General features: G+C 39.1%; 1 protein-coding gene across 17 annotated transcripts in view; it reads right to left on the reverse strand.

The window, feature by feature from the left end:
- Pkp4 (plakophilin 4) overlaps positions 1-21,463 on the reverse strand; it is a 208,669-nt gene that overhangs the window by 127,170 nt on the left and 60,036 nt on the right. For 16 of the 17 annotated variants that reach the window (XM_051184651.1, XM_051184653.1, XM_051184648.1 and 13 more), the window contains one exon: positions 16,571-16,707. In XM_051184651.1, coding sequence (XP_051040608.1) covers positions 16,571-16,702 — 132 coding nt within the window. In that variant the 5' untranslated portion in view covers positions 16,703-16,707. Of the gene's footprint in view, positions 1-16,355; positions 16,453-16,570; positions 16,708-21,463 lie in introns of those variants that run through there. The other variant, XM_051184655.1, reaches the window with a different exon arrangement.

The following is a 21,463-nucleotide window of genomic DNA, read 5'->3' on the forward strand; positions in this document are numbered from 1 at the left end:
TGGCAAGCATGCTGAGTCCCAGCGGGAGGTGCAACTTCCCAAGCTTTAAAGCTGACTGGCAGTACTGCCCAACTGGCTAGTGTTTGATGCCTGCGCACTAACTGTAAGCCTGCTCGGCCTTTGAACTCTGGGGTTATGATGAGGGGTGAATGTGGGTGCCCAGTGGTACCGCGCATTCCTGGGTGAAGGAATGCCTGTCCTGTGCACAAGAGAGGCCTTTGAGAGTAAAGGCTCCTAGTGGGACACTGAGTTTCATTCACTCAGCTCCAGCCTCTGTAGACGTGACTTTACAGCTATGGCTCCCCATTTTCATCCAGAGGTCAATAGGGCTGTGCACATGCAGTTTTTGGCCCCCAGAAGTCTCTGTAGGCTATGAATGCCAGACATCTGTGAGTGGTAAGTGAATTGAAGTAGTGGCAGGGACTTCCTGCATGGACCTCGTAGGAAACAAGGCCTTCTGGCTTCTAATGGCGTGCTGGATTTGTACCTCACTCACTCAACAGAGCCCAAAACGCAATCATTCTCCTCCCAATTTCTTCATGTAGCCTACCTAACAACAGAATGAAGCAAATATGACATGAAATCTGAAGGTAGCTTGGAGGGGTAAAGAAGAGAGACTATGTATGTGAAAGTAACAGAGATATCTACTTTGAAAATATGAGACCTAAATTACTCTGATCCTTATTTCTTCATATAATACACCCCAAATGAAAATCACCATATTCTCATTTTGTTGGTTATAATAGCATAACAATGCTTTGGGTAATAGTTCTCACAAAGTTATTTTTGGATTTTAAGTGCTTTACTTCTCAAGAGTCTCACGATGCCCCTCTGTAATCAGCTATTTAACTCCCCGCCCCCTTTTGTGTTGTTGTTTGATTGATTGATTGACTGATTTTCCAAGACAGGGTTTCTCTGTGTGACCCTGGCTATCCTGGACCTTGATCTGTAGACCAGGTGACTAAATACCCTTACCTGTCCTGTTGGACTGGCTTACAGGAGTGGTTTGTTCCAATGAAGTGGTAGCCATGGCCAACCAGACAGCTACGCAAATGGTGGTGGATTAGAGGACTGGACCTGACCCTAATTGTTTATGTGTCTTGTAGCCCCCTACAGCTACTTAACCCACTTATATCTCAGTTCTCAGATGATGGGAAATTAGCAATTTATAACCTCAACACCAGTACAGTGATGACTGTTAGCACTGTCCCCCCTAACTTCTCAGGACTGTTAACTATATTACTTCAAAAGCATGGCTGCCTTGAGCTGCTAAGATGTCTGTCTACTTAGTGGGTAAAGGTGCTCTGCTTGCTGCTGAACCTGATAACCTAGGCTGAACCCCTCCAACCTATATGGTGGAAGAAGAGAAAAGACTCCCAAGTAAGTCGTATTCTGACCTCCACATGGTAAATTCACATGTATGCGTATGCACACACACACACACACACACACACACACACACAGAGGGAGGGAGAGGGAGTGGGAGAGGGAGAGAAAGAGAGAGAGAGCGAGAGAGAGAGAGAGAGAGAGAGAGAGAGAGAGAGAATATTCTGAAACCACAGGCAACTAAACTATAGATTTGAAGCTGTGGTGATAAGGTTGTGTGAGTGTCTGAAGAGCCCAGGTAGCATCTTTGTATCATTCAAAGATGTGGCGCTATCAATGCCTTTGGTGTGTGTACACATGGTGTGCTTCATTCAATGTATGGGAAAGTGGCACATGTGAATGTATGACTATTTGAAGGTAGTCAAATATTCAAATTATTTTGTAGGTTTGCTCATACCAAGTAAAACTGGGCAATCTTTAAATTTAAAACCTTAAATATGATTTAGTCAAAAGTATTTTCATATTTTTCTTTGAATACACTGGGTGTTCTTTTGGGTATTAAGAAAAAAATGCTGAAGAAAATGGATGAGTTTTCTACTTAAAGATCAAAATGTTTCAGGTTCAAACTCTTTTTCTGTCTAACTAGAAGAGGAATATTTTAGTTTTGACTTTACTTTGAAATTTGCTCATTTTCAGTTACAAACTGCAAATGAAATAATTTTCAGGCAATGGGGAAAATTGTGCTCAACAAACTTACAAATGAAACAAGATTGGGAGAAGTTTAGAGAGAAAACTAATAGTTGTTATAAAAACAAATTGAAATTGAAAACCCCGGATTAGTATAACAATTTCCCCCAAACACAGGAAGAAGAAAAAGAAACAAAACATTTATGACATCATGGCAATATTCATTACTTGGCATACTTAATAATTTCCATTGTTATTTTATATGGTGGTAAGAACATAGAAGTTCAACACAAAGACTTGGTTTGTGACATTTCATCAGTATTTGTAAGATGCAGGAAATCCCTATTTTAAAGCTTAAAGATAAAGTTAATAAAAAGACTTTAAAATAGAAATGTATTGGGAACACAGGAAACATTATAGTGTATCCTCTGTAGTACTCTCTTACTACATATGTATGACATACACAAAACTGTTCCAAGGAAAACAGGAACAAGAGTAATGATTCTGACTTTGGTTCTTTATGGTCTGCTAACCCAACACCACCAGTCCAGCCCAAATAAAAGGCAGAGAGAGATGGCAGCACCAGCAGGTTCGGGTAGCAGGGTTCTTTTCATCCTGCTGTAGCCAAAGCTGCTGGCTGCCGATGGTTGTTTCTGCAGGGCCCACAGCTGCTCACCCGAGTTGTAATTCCCAGTTTAGGAGCAGCCAGGATCAAGTTGCACTCATGAGAAAAAGGATGCTCTTCCAAGGAATGTGTTGTGTGTTGCCCACCAGTTGAACTGCCGAAAACTGGATATTGTGTGGGCCACCAGGATGGCAATGTCAGCAGAGCTCCCCAAACTCACTGCTCCCTGGACTGTTTGCATGACTGATGAATATATTTCCATATTGTTTAGTCAAAGTATCAGGATGTCTCTTTGTTAACAGATGCAAAACCTGGCAGCTTTCGGACAGGGAGGACTGTTAGCGCTGGGCTGCCTCACTCCTATTCCAAACTGGGAACCACCTGAGTGAAACTCCTGCTGACACAGCAGACCTGACAGACCAGACCTTCTGGGCCGTGGCCTCTTACATCACTTTGCTTCTCTGAAGTTGTCTACTACATGCTGCCTGTGGGGCTCAAGCCATCTTCCTAGAACCAAGCACTTGGCCATGACTGGTTTCTAAATAGAAGTGTAAGTTCAGGAATCAACACTTATCAACTGAGTATATATTATAAAGCAAATCCCATTTCAGGAAGAAATGTTTGTGTTGTGTGCAGGATAGTTTTGACAACATGACACAAACTAGTCATCTGAGAGGAGGATTTAGAAAAGGCCTCCTTAAGATCAGGCTGTGGGCAAGCCTGTAGGACATTTTCTTAATTAGTGATTGATGGCAAAGGGCCCAGTCCACGGTGGGTGGTGCCATCTCTGGGCTGGTGGTCCTGGGTTCTATAAGAAAGCAAGCTGAGCAAGCCATAAAGAGCAAGCCAATAATCAGCTTCCCTCCAAGGCCTCTGCATCAGTTCCTGCCTCCACGTTCCTGTCCGGCTTGAGTTCCTGTAGGGATTTGAAAGAGTCAAGCTTCCTCCCTGATGTACTTTGGGCGTGGTGTTTCAATGCAGCAACAACAACCCAACTAGGACATGTGTTTGTGATTGTGTGGTGGTGGATGCAACTTGGTAACTTAAAAACCAAATTAAAACAAAACAAAAATCATAAAAAAGCTATAATGTCAATACTCAGCAAGAAAATCAGGCCAGGGATTACTGTGCTGATCAGTTTGGTATAGATTTTATTTGTAATGTCATTCCTTCTTCTGAGCAAAGGTCTTACTATGTAACTTAGGATGGCCTAGAACGTGTGAGTCTCCTGCTTTAGCCTCTCAAGTGCTGGGATTATAATTCTGCTCCTATAAAGTTCCTTTTCCACTGGCATTTTAAGACATGCCATACAGATAGGAACTTCCTAAGCACATGTTGGGAGCACCTTCGGGGCTTATAATAAAACTGAAAATACTCAAACCACAAGAAATCATTCCTCCTTGTAAACTTATGTAAGCAAATAAACAAACTGTTTTCAGTAAGGTGTGCCAGGATGCTTAAAGCTCAAGGTAAATTATTAACTATTTGTGTGGGTTTAGTTAATGGGCCAGAAAGGCTGTTGCAGCAACCCACCCCACACCTGGCATGGCTCACAGTCATTAAATAATTAATGGCTTCTCAGAAAACCTGCAAAGCCAGGATGCATTTCAGCTGAGGGGCTCTTAAGTCAAAGACAAAATTGGGAGACTTCGAAGAAAGATCTTTTGTAGATGGACATGGAAATAAACTTAATGCTTAGCAGGAAGTAACAAGCAACAGAGTGAATGACACTCCACACCAGGGTGGAGGTGGCTTCATTCTGCTCTAGCAATTACATCGGGGACAATTACATTGGAGTATCAGCTTTATCATGAAAGCTCCCAATGAATGACAAAACTTCAGTGCTCATAAATGCCCGATACATATGACAGCCCTGTTCCTGAATAGTGACTTGACTACCTAGTAAATACACAGCACTAGACTAACATTTTAAGTAGGGGATGTGAGTATAGTCCACGAACTCAGTAATACTACTGTTGGTTTTTATAGGAAGGATTCAAGCTAGGAGAGGTAAGTGGGTTACCCAAAATCCTGAAGAGGTTTGCAGGAGCCTATGTTACATTTTAGGTCTGTTTGAAACTAATATCTGCATTCTTTCCATTATTACCAAGATGTCCTTAAATTCTCTCCTAAACTCAGTAGGAAAGGACAGTGAGACATGATGAGACTTTATTAACCAGCCAGGACTATCCAGTGATCAGTGTAAATAACAGTAAAAGCTGTCCTATGGTACAAAGTTGCTCAGGGTTTCTGGAAGCCCCTAAGTGCTGGGAGTAGAGGGTAATGGGAAGGTTCTGGCTCCTCAAACACACCTACAAGAATTTTCACTTCAAAGATAGGAGCAATTTTCTTGGCTCAGTCCTTGGTAGCCTCTCTCCTCTGAATGAGTCTTAGGTAGTCACCTGGTATTAATTATTCTGGGCTTGCCTTTCTAACTTGCCAATTCTAACCTGGAAGGTGAATCAAAACTAAGCGTGGTGGCAGACAGAGCTTTCTTGGCGTGTTTAAAAGCTTTATATAAAGCTCATTTGGGGCACTCAAGGCACTAGCTGACAGTAACAGAACAGCAAACAAGATTTTGCATCTTGCAGTGCTTATGCCCAATATATTCTGCTATTGTACACTTCAAGTCTTCCTAGTTTAAATGATTCTGTAGCTAGACCTTTTTGTAGACAGAGCTGTATGAAAAGTAGCTCCATATTTTTTCTGTAATGCTAGCAATAAAATAAGATAGTCCTAATTATTACATTCACCTTCTTCTGGGTAGAAATATATCAAAAGGGAAGATTTTGAATCTACCAGTATGAGCTCTGCCAGTACTAATAAAACAGCCTGAGTGATTTCACTTGGCTTGGAGTACATCCAGGTTACAGAAGGCAAGAATAGATTAAGGGCATGCGCGATGGCAGCAGTGACACTCTCGCCTGCTTCGTAAAAGTGCCAAGGTTTCTTCAGGCGTAGATGTGACTCATGCCATATTTTCAATGAAATACGGCTAGAAGCATTTAAAAGCTGGAAAATATAATTCTGCCAGCACCAATACCTTTTCCCTCCAAAAGAAAGTAGTGACATCATTTCAAAATATATTACAGTGTATGAACAGGTTGCTGTATAGAATGGGCAAATGCCTGTACAAGCTGAAGCCTGTGTGGTGTAGTCCTAGCCAAGCTCCAGAGACTGTCATTTTACTCAAAAGGGATCCATGGATTTCATTTTGGCCTTTTGAGACAGGGCCTCTAGGCTACAGATGGACTCAAATTTGTGGCAGTCTTCCTGCCTTAGTTTCCCTAGGGTTACAGGCAAGAGCAACCAGAGATAGCAAAAGAATCATATACATTGGTGTCTTCAGTAGCAAGGAAAATAAATTATCAAGTCTAAGTCATCAAAAGAGATGTCTCCAGGCAACTTTTTTCTTAACCTTGGTAATCTCCTCACTCCATTATTTTCTGGGTGAAGAAAACATCTTCCTTGCTTCTTCAAGGTGGCAAATAATGTGATTAGTATGTTTAACGTTGTTTGGATTTTGTTCCAATCTATTTTCCACGAAACTTAAGCATTTACAACACATAAATACTCTATAAATACTAAAGTTCAGACACTTTTACAGTCTGTAAAATATGGTGGACGGTCCCCCTAAAGTTTTAGCTTGAGGTCAAATGTTATCAAGAGTGAGGTTTTATACACTTTACTGTACCTTCCTTTCTTAATGATGCCTGTGTGGCTCTTTCCAAGGTAAAGAGTAGACATACCTGAGGAGGCTCTTAATGGAACTGAAAATTTACTATACAAATTACAAAAGAGTCGAATGTGAAGAACTGGTTTACAGTTCATATCCCACAGATCTTAAGTCACCTTGAGGACATGTGACTCCACATGGCATGTGGCTGACCCTCTGCATCTCCACGTCTGAAACCCTTTCCAATTGGCCGGGTCAGCTGGTCTTGTTTGTGAGTCTCTCTCAGTCTGGATCCAGACCTTTTAAAAACTGCTCAGGGCTATAGCATGAATATGTTGCTCCTACCTTTCTACACCCTGCCCCCTTTTAAAGACAGGATCTGCTGTAGCCTGGCTGACTCCAAACACCATACACAGGCAAGGGTGACCTAGAACTTCTGACCTTTCTGCTTCCATTTCCTGAGTGCTGGGATTGCAAGCATAGACTACCACCTGGTTTAGGTACATGCCATGTTCATCTGCCATCACAGTTATACATTTTCTACATTTTAGGCAAGATAATCAAGCTTCATAACCACAATTCACCCAACAAGATTCCACATCTTGTCAACTCCATGAATCCATCTCTCTTTCGTTCTGTCAACCTTAGCCTGTGGTGTCTTTCAACTATTACTTTTAACATCTTTTATTCCTCACTAGTCATCTTATTTTGTAGCTTTAGAATTTTATAAAAAGCAAAATGCTTTGTAATAAGTATAGAAACACAGGGAGAAAGCATATTAAGATATGTTATTATATTTTACTAATATATATGTAGAGCTATAAGCATGAATATGTATTACTATACTAAAACTGATCATTCTGTATTTATGTTCCATTTTAATCCTAATTTTTCTTCCATACCATTAAAAATGTGTAATAATGTATTGCTAGTCACGTGCATGTAATATAATGCAATATAATACAATTCCACATGTACAAAACAATCATATCATTAATTTTTAGGCATTGTAAATGTCATTGTGATAAACATCTTTATGCTAATATCCAATATTTTCTATAAACTATGAGATAATAGACATAACCATTTTTAAGATCTTTAAAAATCACTACAGATAATCGAGTGCTCTCCAATGTTTGTGCACTGACTTTCATGGGTACCCATGGAACTACCACCACTTCCCTGTGCTTTGACCATACTGTTACCAGCATGATGGTTAGATACCATATTTCTGAACTAAACAGTATCCCTGTGGTTACAACATTACATCATGTGCATCTTTCTCATGAAGGTCTTTGTTTCCATTAATTCCTTTTCTATGACTTCCTCTTATCTATCCAGCTTTCCGGAGAAGGTCTTTGGATACAGTGTTGCCAATAAGTCATTGACCCTCCCTACATAACCAAATCCACTGTGAGGTTTAGTTAATTCTTGTGCTGTATTCATGGAGCAGGACTTCCTGAAAACCAATCTCAGGTTCCCTACTAATGCTGTAGGGTTTCTGTGAGTTACTGGGCTTTCCTGTGCATCCCTTTCCTCGTGTCTAAATGGTGTTAGTAATAATAATTATCTGTCTAATTAGGTGTTTTCAGTAACATGCAACAGACTAATTTATGAACAAATATAAAAAGATTATTGGATAGCTTAGGACTATGTGATCACCAACCAAATTTAGTAACATGGTCAATGCATGGAACAAAAAAATTGACTGGCTCTAAAAACAGACAAATTTGTACTATAATAACTCAATAGGCAAGTTGGGTGAGTTGGTGCATGCCTTTAATCCAAGCATTCAAATGGCAGAGGCAGGCAGATCTTTGTGAGTTTAAGGCCAGCATGGTCTACAAAGTGAGTTCCAGGAGACCAAGGGCACATCCTCAGTTCCAGAGGCCATTTATTCTTATGTCACATTGATGCTGGTTAAAACTATTTTCTAAATTTCTTTTCATTTGGTGCTGGCAGTGGTAACAACAGTTTAATAATAGAAGTGGTGGCAATAGGGAGAGAAGAAACAGCCATCTATTTAGAAAGCAGGGGGCCAGTGAAAGAAACAATGCAGGGCTCTGTCTTTATGATTGCAGAGTTGGCCCGGATTATCCACTGAGCTTTCTTTTCCATTCTTTTCTATCAGCCACCATCTCTTCTCACAGTAAATACATTTGTGCATGTTCCCTTTTTCTTTCTCGCCTTACCAACAAAGTGTCCAAAGGCTTTTTTGGGGAAAGTAAAAAGGTTTATCAAGTATTAAAATTTGTTTTCAGCCAGGCAATGGTGGTGGACACCTTGAATCCCAGCACTCAGGAGGCAGAGACAGGTGGATCTCTGTGAGTTCAAGGCCACTCTGGTTTACAGAGCAAGTTCCAGGTCAGCCAGGGCTACAAAGAGAAGGAGGGAGGGATTGTTTTCATAAGAACCAATATTCAAAATGATAAATAGTTCCACATGACGAAATACATTTTTAAGTATAAGGCACATTGTCCCAGGCTGTACCCTGCAGACAACTGTTCATATGCATCCTCCAGCCTTCAAGGCATCTCATCAGTCACTCAGAATGGAAACAACATCAGTAATCATCAAAAACACTTTTCCACAATAATAAGAATTCACTACCCTGTGAATTTCATGTGCAAACTTAAATATAAGAAAGAAATCCAGATCCTGAAGTTAAAGAACGTATTCTATATATTTAAAAAAACCCAGTATTCTTATTAAAGAACAAGTTGAGAGGAATGGCACAAAGCACTGGGAAACGGTTACAGCTTTAACGCAGGTGACGTGGGAAGTAGTCACAGTCCACAATGAAAAGTGAAGATGAGACTAATTTAATTTAGATCCTGGGGGGTGCGGGGAGGACATGATTTTTATTTTAAAAGAAAGCAATTTATGGCAATATTTAAGAAGATGAAAACTGTTTGTCACATCAGCCACAAAGGAAAGGTGCTCACAGAGGGAAGATGATCTGGAAGCGCTGCAAATGCTGGGAATCAGAGTGAATGCCTCCTGAGTGCTCACCAGAAGGCTGGGGCAGAGGTCAGGAGCCCTGGCCAAGAAGGAATGGCTTTAGGGAGATCAGCGGGGGAGGTATAGCTGCTCCGATAGATGATATCCTATGGCGAACACTTCACTGATGGCATGCTACTTTATGGCAAGTTGTCTAAGAAAACTCAACAAAATAGAACATGCCTTAAGTTGGTTACTGGGAGGACAGGGACAGGAATGTATTAGGGGGTAGAATGTGATTGGAATATATCAAATACATGTCTGAAAATACTGTAACAAAAGCCATTATTATGTATGATTAACATTCTAAAAACATTTTAAGCCTACTAGCCTAATAGCCTAAATAATGAAATGACTTGAATTATTATATAAGTATCAAAGGAAAATTTATCATTTAAGAGCCAAAAGATTTCAATACCAAGTATACTATTCTATTTATAAATGTTATATGTACATCTGAAGTATGACTACTTATGTATGATCATATTAGAAATAGCTGTAATATACATTTGTCTTCCAGTTTCAGTGAGTCATTTCAATTTGTTTACAAGCTGTTCCTGTTCTACGTAACTTCTAAGACCTGAAGGTTTGAAGAATAAATTCAAGTTAAGATAGATTTATCCTTAAAATGCTTTAAAAGCCTTTATGTCTTAAATGCTTTTTCTTAGGAATACCTGAAACAAACCTCAAAATAACCTCAAAAACTTTGTTAAGGCACAAGCATGTCTAATCACTCTGGAAAACAACATATCCATAAAACACACACAAATGAAGTAAGACCATATTGACTAATTTCTGCAAAGTAGCAAAACATGGCGACCTAGAAAGCCAACATGGAAGTGTATAGACAGGTACCTTCAGAAAACCTGCTTGCCAGAGCTCTGAGGCGGCCCTGGGGCCCTACATGAAGGGAAAGTACATGTCTGAGATATTTTCTCCAAAAACAACAACAAAGCCAACCACAGAGAAAGAAATTCAGAGCTGAATGACGCTGTCATCCACCCACCTCACCAGTGCAGCAGTCACTCACTTCAAAGTTAGTAGCATAAAGTATTCCCGTGCAGGGGGAAAATTATCACACGGATTTATCTAACTCTGAGAGGGAATTGTAACTGGGTTATCAAACTGAAAGGAAAATTGTAATTTCAGCATGAAAAGCCAGGGCAAGCTTTAAATGTTAACAAAGGAAAAGTATTCTATTACTTACAAATGTAAATGAAAAGTGTTGCTGAAAATTTAAAGTTAAAATACCTAAAGCAATAAATACACAAATAACTGACGTGTGTGTGTGTGTGTGTGTGTGTGTGTGTGTGTGTGTGATGTTTGAACGCAAGAGGAACCAGAGTGCACATGATCAGATCTGTGGTCCACTAAAGTATACAATACTATTCATGCCTGCACATTCTTTTGGAAAGAATATATGAAACAGATCACCTGCTCAGCCCTCCCTTTTCCTTGACAAAGACCTTTCTCCTACTAGGCTTGTGATAAATATTTTTAATTAATTAGAAGCAAATCTTAGCCAAGAGTGTGCATGATCTCCAAAAAGAAAGCATGTTCAGACCTCTTATGAACATGATGCTGTGTATGTGAACAGCCAGATGGACTCTGCATAACCAAATCTCTACAGTTAAAGGGCACCCCCCACCAAACCCTAGTGTCAGCATTCCCAAAATAAGTTTTCAATTCTAACAGAACATTCAGTTACTCTGAATTTTAACTCAGATCAGGTAGACCTGGGAATGTCACCAGGGGTCTGGCCGATCACTTGCAGGACACCACAAAGTGGGTGTGCATGCTTGCTGCTAGCTAACTCGCAGACACTGTTCTCATCTGCATCCATGGCACACACAAAATGTGAAACTTCCATTGCAACTTCAGATTGATCTCTACAGAGCCGAGTGAGTGTCCAGACTTCTTGATACAAGCCAGATAATGTCATGAGTGTGCTATCATTTAACCTCATTTCTACATATTAAGAAAGGCTATGAAATTTGATAGCATTCACAACATAACACCCCCCCAACACACACCCACAAATAGATATCTAGCCTTACCTTGTGCTTCATGATGCAGCTCAGACATGTAACAGAAGTTACAATCACCATAACTTCCAGGGATCAATTAGTTACCAATAGCAGAAATAAACAAGTTTCAATAGGGAAAGTAAAAAGTCTGGACATCGCACTTACAGTATAGTGCTTTTAGCTTAACCATAAAGTATGCCTGTTTAGAGCTGGTATGAGAATGTTTTCTGCACGTAGCTTATGTGTGTCAAAGAAGACTATTCAGTGTAAATCAACCCGGGCTGCATAAAAGGAGGCTGCAGGGAGAGGCAGGTGCGGAGCAGTGCAGTTGTTTCAGTTTCAGAGGAATAAAGTAAATAATTGCACTGGAGTCTGTTGAGTTCCGGGCACTCTGCCATACAGGAAGGGCGTGCAATTACTAAAGCTAAGATTGCCATGTAAAAATGAAGTAATATCAATAGGACATGCTTGGGCTCCAAATCCCCTGGTTTTATCTTTAAATTTTAAGGATCCCTGGCTCTCCTTTCATTCTTTGATATTTAACTACCACTTAAATAAATATGGGTGTGATAAAGGTCTACTTGTAATTTCCACAAAAAGCCGGAACATGTTATCTTGTAAGATGGTGTCTTCCTTGAGAGCCCCACAGATGAGAACACAGTAATCCTCACTCATTGAAAATAACACAAGTACTACATAGGACACCTAACTTTATGCATACAGTCCTTCAGCATGTTTTACCACAGTTACCCTCTACATCCCATTTTGTGCAATCTAGATTCACCTAAATCTTAAATCTGGATTCCAGATTTCTTAAATCATCAAGAAGGAGAAGAGGAAGAGGAAGAGGAGGAAGAAAGAAAGAGAAAGGAAGGAAGGAAGAAGAAAATTAAAGAATGTGGTTTATGGGTAGGCAAAATAAGCAAGTTAGAATCTTGTATCCTATATAGAACCTTAATTAGTTAATCCTACTCATGATTGGTGATAATGGTTTTTATTCTGAAGAATAGTTCTAAAACCAAGAGATAGTAGCTTATCTGTTATAAAAATACAGTGCACTCTGCCAATCAACTGATAATACCTAGCACATAGCCTATTGCTCACTGCTTCCCTGTACCTTTGAAGAAGGCAACGGACATATCAGCACTGCAGGGAGAGGAACAATGAGCAGTCATTGTCTTACCAAATTCCTATTTCAAGGCTGAATCTGTCATTTCAGCCTCTGGTTTTCACAGGAAGCAAGACCCACTGAGGGCACCATATCTGAACATATTTTTTCATCTACTGATTGTACACAGTACATTAAGCTAGCTACTCAGCAGTACAAAGTTTGCCAGAGATCTAAATACTATCATGATACAGGATAACCCACCTTGACTCTGAAGTCATCTCGGACTCTTGTATTCTTATTGAGAGATAAATTAAATGGCAGAACTTGCCAAAAGATCCTGATTATAGCCAACTGGTGGTTGTGGTTCAAATGACACTTCCTGTAACTTCAGATCAAGTCCAAGGACTTCACTGCTACTATTTCTACGGATTAACTTTTATTTCTCATGGAACAGAAGCCCCAAATCATTAGCCATCCTTTTATTATCTGTACTTAATTGGCCACTAATTTGGACATGTGGGAAATAAAAGCTGGAACATCTGTGTCAGTGTCAATAGATATGGAATAAAAATGCATAGTCAACTATGTAAATGGGTTTAATTCCTAGATCAATATGGGTATAGGACAATTCTTAGACAATTGTCTAAGAACAAGAATGTACAGCTAAAATAAGAAGCTGTCTGGGATATGTGAAACTTTGCTTACCATGTTTCTGTGAATTTGGTTCCAGGTCCATGGTTTTCACAAAACAGCAAGTTGGTAATAAGGCTATCCAACAGTCCTGAGCTCCTCTTTGAACAATCATTTACTGCAAGACTGATATAGTAGGGGGTGCTGGGAAGAGAAGCTTGTAACACATATAAAACATCACTCTGCCCTTAGGGAGCCAATTATGTAAGCCCAGAACAGCACAGACTAGTCATGGTTGCTCTATAGAGCATGAGGGATTCAGAGAGATGTGATTTTAGGCCGGTAGAACACGTCTTCATAAAGAAGCTAGTCTTTGATCCAAAGTACGTTCTTCCCATCTGCCAGAGGGAGGACTTCCCCTGGACCTTTCTGACATCTATGTTGAAAACCTATCATTTCATTAAAAGAGAATATAAATTCCAACCTATGCTAGGGAGCAGCCATGTGGCACCTGTTGCTAGAGGACCATAGAAAGCACAGCCATTTGAGAGAGATAGTTCTCTGATTTTATGGCTACTGAAAACTAATTCCAGATATTTAACAGACCGATGGGTGCTGAGACCACTATGGGCTGTTTACCTGTTTCCTGCCCTATCATGCCCCATGAATTGCCCAAGAGGAGGACATGTGAGGTATTTTAGTGGCTTATGATTTATGTTGCTGAAGAATTCAGCCTTTTCCTCTCAAAATCTAGATGTGTCAGAGGCTCTCATTTTCCAACTCTTTCAGCAACTGCCTTTACAGTATCAGTGTTTGAGGTTGTAATAAATCAATAAGCTGATAATTAATTTTTACAGATTAATTAACCAGATCTCATAATTTATGCACAAAACTGTTTCCATTTGTGAGGCTACCATGATGAAAATGTGATAGCTTAAGGCCATCTGTTAGGAGATAATACCATTCAATGCTCAGAAACAGTTTTAGTCTGCTGATATAGATGATCAAAACAAGGCTCACAGAGCCCCAAAGTATACGAACCGCAAAACCACCAGCTCCTTGATGCACTTTATCCTTTCCTAGATACCAAGCACTGCTGTACACATTTTATATATGTAAATACTATCACTATCATTATACCCATTCTATAATTGAGGACACTGAGGTATAGATAGGCAAAATAGAAACAAAAGAGCACAACCTCAAGATGACACAGTAGGCAGAGAAGCCAAGACAGAAGGCGGAGCCATATACCCAACAGCACTGGAAGTGTAGTTACTTCCTGTGCCCTAGTACCAGGGCCTTACTGAGATGCTGCTGCCACCAAACTAAGCCCATTCCTGGAGAACAGCAGAGATGACCCCATCATCCACAGCTGGCAATAAGTGATTATATGTCCCATCTAAGAATAGTGGTCTTTGATGCACAACATTGTCAGCCATGATCATTTCACTGGTATGTAACATGTAAGCTAAGAATGTCGCTCTGACTCTAGGTTTAACATTAAATGTAGAATAAGAAGTCAATCAGCATTACTTATTCATATTTAGTTTTCCTGTGTGCTATCCTATTGGGTAGATGAGAGGAAGTGGCATGTTTCATGACAGTATCAAGAAGCTTTTACTCAAGTATATGTTACCTAGTTCTGAAAACTCTTATGGAAGATAGTTAGCTATTTAAAACCAGGCATCCATCTTATACATGATACAGATTGGATTCTCTGAGGAAATGATTGAAATCTTGAATGCTGGGCACTGAGAGTTTTGAAAAGAAACTGTATGGAAACACAAATGTGTATTAATGAACTCAAACTTCTCACAACATGAGAAGAAACAAAGACAGAGTGTGTCCTCCAAATAACTAAATTATCTGGGTGACATATTACGAACGATTCTTTCAATATACAGCATGTACTATCTTTTGCTACCTGGAGAAATTGCAATCCTACTTGCAATATCACAGAAAATATTCATTCAGATACAATGATAACCAAAAGATAAAATTTTAAAGAAAACTGATTCCACCACAGAATCCTCTAGATAAAAAAGATCATAGCACTTTCCCTATTATCTCCAACACACAGGCTTCCTAGTTTCCAGGTAAATGCAGAGTCTCAGCTGCTTTCTTTAGTGCATATGGTTTCCAGTTTTAAGTCAGTTCTGGACATTTTGATCAGTTTACCGTGGAATTCATCAGAACAGTGTAAATGCCTCCTCACTTTATGCTGCTTAGCTCAGACCTTGACAGCTACCGGGACTACATAAAGCAAAAGCCTTTTCTCCTCAGTGAATGGCCCTGGGACTTACAGACTGGAGTAAATGAAAACACCCTGATGACACTTTTCTCCTATCTTAATATTTTGGCAGTAATGGGCATTAATCTAGGGTATCGTGCATGTCAAACAAGCCCCCACCACTGAGCTACTGCACTAGCCCTTTGAACTCTTAAACTTTAGTAGTGTTTTAAAACTCCAAATTTCAGTAAGGAAAATGTTTTGACATTCTTGCTTGAATAATTTCTAAAAATGGTTTTTCTTTAAAACACAGCTCCAGTGCCAGGTATGGAGTAATCCCATGCAGAGTTCCTAGCTAGGGCAAATGATGAATGAAGTAATGGGCTGTTTGGGATCCCTCATTTTTGTCATCATCCGTGTCCTGCAGAGGAAGAGTTTGGGAAACACTATGACATTCAGTTTGCTTCTCTTGATATAAAAAACACCCAGAATTTTAACTGTAAAATTTCTTTTTAAGAACTAATATATTGTTTGAGCAGAATAACCTTCATGAAGGTCACATGAATTCTTTTGGAGGCAGGTAGAAAACTATTCCTAGAGGATACATCTGCATGTACCTTATTAAGCCTTCAAATCTTAAAAATTAAATCTGAGAGCCCCAGTTTCTCTAAGCACTGTAGATGAGCTCTAACTTAGAAGGTCACTTGGGTTTAAAGGAAAAAGTATTAGTGCCTTAAAAAAAAAAAAAATCAACATAAACACGAGATGGAAGCAAATATGCACATGTGACAAATTTTAGAACATTAGCTCACAAAATGGATTACTTGGATTTAGACAAACAAACAAATGCAACTTTTACCCCCCAAACCACAGAGACAATCCTAGTACTTATGTTAAAATGCTCAGAGTATCTAGACAGTACAGGCCAGAGTCCTGATGGACAGTCAGCATTGTGAAAGACGCTGTACACAGCTCTGCGTGCATGCACACACTCTGCAATGTGGGAGACAGACACCGATCACCATCAAGGTTGTCCTTACTTGCAGACGCACAAGTATCCTGCATGTTCCGATTCTGACTGGCAGCTGGAGCAGCTCTACATGCCAGTCATCCCAATGTACTCAGGGATGTAAACACCTTATAATTAGAAAACGTGAAGGCATCAAGGACGTTAGACAAATTGAAAACACATCCAAAGATTAATTTTTAAAGGCATTGAAGAAATGTCATTGCAAATTTGAATGAAAGGGTGTACCTGTTCCTTCACGGAAGCTAGAATAGTGGTGGCTGTGGTCTCGGGTTCCATGCCTGGGCCAGTGGAGACAGCTTCCTGGTGGGTCTGTGGATGCCCCTCCTCCACCAGTGAGGCCTGTTCAGGGGCGGGCATTCCTCCTGCAATCAAGCAGGCAAAGGGTTAACACTGCTTCCTGTGTGCCTCAGGGGGCTGGGATTTGCTTATGAGTCCCATTGCAGATGGTTCCATAGAATTACAGTGGTCTTCTACAGAATGACCACAACACTAATAACAAAATAATAAATACTTGATAATATCTAAACATTATCATATAAAATGACATTAAAAAAGCTGGATGAGGACTTTCTAAATGACTCAATTTACTAGGAAATATATACACAAAAGACATCTACAAACATGAACTGACAGAAAAATACTTCATTAATTGTAGAAGCTTAGACAATGGGTTTATAAAAAGAATTTGAAACTCAAGAAAAGCTTGAAAGTTAACAAATAAAATTCTATGGCATTGAAAACAAATGTTATGCCTTAACAATTTACAATAAGGACACCCTAGGTGAGGCTCTCATGGCTTGGTTTCCTTTAAATAATTTTATCTCTCAAAGAGACAAGGACTTGGGAGATGTCAGAGCACAAAGCCTTTGACAGAATAGGTTCCTAGCAGGAAATGCAATGCCTCTCCTAAGACAACTCTACCATGCTTACCAGAAGACTTGCTGACCTCATACAGATATTCTATAAGTTTTAAAAAACAGCAGGAAAAGATGCTATATTAAATTTACAAATGCTCTAGTAACTTATTTATATGTCTCCTTGAAAGAACATTCTATCACAACATGAGACAAAACCAATGCTTCGTTAACCATCCTGACCTCTGGGTTAGCAGAGAGGGGTCAGGCTTCTGGGCTTCTGCTAATGGCTGTTGCATTCTTGGCATATTCACAGGCACAGGAAAAGGAACAGTGGGTCTCATAGGTGCATTCAGGCATCCTCTCAAGATGAAACCACACTCCTGAGGCTTTCTTGTGCCGGCTCTAGCAGGTGAGCCATTGTTTCACAGTAAGTAAGCATCAGGTGGACCCAAATCTACAAGATGGTCTGCTCCCACAGGACTGGGAGGAGGGGATTTGGTCTAAGATGAAAACCCAGAAACACTGAGGCAAAGCACCACTCCTCAAGCACCACAGTCTTCAGTGATAAAGATGGACATGCTAATTTTATACAACACAATTCAATAATTTTATGGCAATCTTTATCCTTTTAGAATGTGCTTATTGAGATGTAAAGCACATTCAAAACATTAGCTGGATAGAATTCTATTTTTACCAAGTGCTTATCAAAAATAACATCACCAGGTCTATTGAAGAAAATATATATATATAAATATATATCACAGAGACAGCCTAGGGTAGCAGTCAGGAAAAGTAGAGAAATGAAAGCATTTTGGCCATTGAGGAGGGGGAAAAAAAATCATACACCTTAAAATTAACAGATGGTTGTGAAGAACAAAAACGTTACTATGCAACAGTGAAACAAATAATGCCCAAACCCAAGAAATTTAAATGTCAAGAGTATAATATGAGACAGCCAATGTGTCAGAAGGGAAAGATTAAAAAAAAAAAAAATCAGCAAGTAAAAAGTTTAGAAAAAAAAACAAAGTATTCATTCTATGATACACAAGACACATTCGGTTTAAAGGAAGATACCAATTATGTTACTGTATCTCTGGGAGTGTATTTTATTTTATTTTCTAATGTTTATTTTGGTGATGGTAATGACCCAGGTTTACTGAAACGTGATGAGTATCTTCCGAGCACAACTATGCTCACTCACATGCTATGCAGGGTGGAAAGGGATTGATTGTGGGTGGGAGGCAGTTATGCCTCATCATTTCACTGATGCAGCAAATTATGAAACAGAGAAAGCAAAGTCTAACAAGAGACAAATGATGGCTCAACAATGGTCAATAGAGGTTCAAAGAGCGTGTTCCTGAAGGAAACTACTCCAATGCTACAAGAGCTTTCTTGGCAAGGCTATTTTATTTTGATTCCTCGATAACCAAGGTGCAATGAAAATGATCATGAACAGCTACCAGGTGAGTGGGAACACTTAGTCTTCTCTCTGTAACAACCCTCAAGTACTATAATCCAAAAGGAGTCTCAAAGTTAGCAAGGTTTTTTGTTTTTTGGGTTTTTTTTTTTTTTTTTGTTGTTTTTTGTTTTTGTTTTTTGTTTTTTGGTCCATTTTATTATTCTTAAAATTAGTCTTATATAATGAGTTGGAAATAAAGCTAAGTGAAGCTAAAAACAAAAGGTGACTCCTGATTTTGCCAAGTCCAGAGATGAGTATAATGACTAGGGTCAAAAATGCTAACAACTCCACTGGTTAAGGAAAAAACAATGAACATACATAGCTAAAAGAGAGTGAAAGAGTGAGCTGTGTATTCCTCAGTCAGTACAACTTGCCAGGTCTGAGTGATCACATACTGCAGACCTGAGAACACTGAATCATTTTAGGGGCTTTCCAAAGAACCATGGAGAATTGTGCCAGGAAAATGGAAGAAGGAAATGTCATGCCTACATTTTTAGAAAAGAGAAGGTAAGTTCCTCACATTACAGATTAGAAAGTGTGTTGCACAGGGGGGTGGATTCTTCAAAGAGTGTTCTCCAAGAGTGACTTGTGAGAACTAAGAGGTTCGTCAAAAGAAGTCAGGTTAAGTTTGTCTAATTTCCTTTCTTGGCAGTGTAACCATGGAAACGCAGTGTGTCTAAATTCTAGTGAGGCATGCACAATGTTAAAAGTCCCATATGATACTATAATTAACATAGAAATGGGGCTGAAATAAGGGTAACTGCTGACTTGAACAATCTATAAATACCTGAATGAAATGTATCCATCTATAGAGGACTGTAATGTAATGCCAAAGTTCTGAACTTGACCCACCAATCCACCTCAAAACCTTCACCAATGATAGAATAATATGCAGAACATGTTTAAAATCTTCAATAACTAAGACAAATACTGAATTTACCAAATAACAAAGCAAAAAAGTACTATTCTGTTGCATTAATGAGCTGCCTCTAACTAGATGAAAACAGCAGGATAAATGTAAGGTCCTGTATGAAAGTCAGATCAGCAACACACTGCATGGAAGTGTAGATACTTTATACAAAGTTCAAGAGTGATGCGAAGACCAAAATGCTAAGGTGATCTACATTGACTGAGAATTTAGGAAGACTAAAGGGGAGTCTGATGGACATATCATTCTCTCTCTCTCTCACACACACACAAAGGGAAGTCTGATGGACATATCATTCACACACACACACACACACACACACACACACACACACACACACACACAAAAACTTCCACAATCCCTGTTGTTGGGAAGTCCCTTATGAGTCTTCAGGCACTATCAACTATACTGCTTTGTCCCTTCCAAGAGATACTGGAGACCAGGAAGCTATCTTATGTGGTGAAAATAGCATCCTGAACCCAGTGCTCTTCCTGCCTGTGCCTTCAAGTTTGGGATTGCAGGTATGAATGGCCACTGTTGGACTCCACTCATTTGAGACGCCTAAAACTTTTCTTTTCTTTTCTTTTCTTTTTTTTTTTTTTGGAAACGGCTGAGTAATTCTGTGTTTTCAAGGAAAGCAAAGACAAAGAAGTTTTACTGGGAAACTGTTGGTTCAGTATTAGATGTGTGTACAGGACTATATTCCCACACTGAACTCCAACTGGTTAGTGGACATTTCTTTGTGTTCAAACTGGCAGATCTTATACACTCTAGTGTCATGGGTCAAGGTTTTATTTGTAGTTTACAAATAAAATATATAGGTAATTTATGACTCAATACACATAGTTCCCTTTATCACAGATGTTATTAATACACAAAATCATCTATGCTAAACTTAAAAGATGGAAAATCAGTTCAATGCTAGATTTTCATCTTTATTCCCTTCTAATTGCCTCCCTGACAACTCTTAGAGAAATATCCTAAGTATCCTTTCTTTTTTATGAAAGCAGTAAAAATCTGGACTCTACATATTTTCCCTTCTTTTTTAAAGTGGTAGTGTGGAATATAAACTGTATTTATGACTTCATTTAGAACACTTAAGAAAACATGTTGAAGAGAAACACAATACATTTATGTGAAAATTCTTAAGATAAAATAGTGCAAATTTAAGAAAAACTTAAGAGAATTTAAGTTAAAAAAATGTGAACATGAAAATCTGATTCAAATATATAAAGATAATCATGGCACAGGATGATGAAAATGTTTAAGGGCAAAGGTGAAACAAGTATAGAGTAAAACAGAAATTATTAATACTATGTAGTAAAGACAAGTTTTGTATAATGAAGTTGGGATAACATTGCAAAAGCAGCACAGACCTAGGAAACTGAGGATGTGTCTACTGAGGTGATCATCTTCAGGGCAATATGGACCCCATGATGGAATCTAAAGTACTAGACAACTACTCAGTTACAGATTTAAAACATTCTAGAAATAGAAGCAGTACCAAAACCTCCAATGTTTTAGAGGATTAAGGGGGGATAAATACTAACCCACAATCACATGGTTCATCCAAAAATACGTACTTATTGTCAAGAAACTGTGTAGAAAGAAGCTATATGCCAACTCGTATAGTAATCCTGGAGAATAATCTATGCACACTAAAGTGTTTGATTTATGACTTTTATGATCAGGAGATCACTGCAAGGCAAGTAAAAGACTTCAATAAGGCCTTGCAAAGAGAGAATATTCAGATGACTTGACAGTCAAATTCTCAATTCTATTAGTAACTAGAAAATGCAAATTAATAATGCAAGGAGCTATTAATACACAACTACCACAAGATCAAAGCACTTAACTTCAAAGTTTGGCAAAGA

Source organism: Phodopus roborovskii, unplaced genomic scaffold, assembly GCF_943737965.1.
Source record: "Phodopus roborovskii unplaced genomic scaffold, PHOROB, whole genome shotgun sequence".
In the NCBI taxonomy this organism is placed as follows: Eukaryota; Metazoa; Chordata; class Mammalia; order Rodentia; family Cricetidae; genus Phodopus; species Phodopus roborovskii.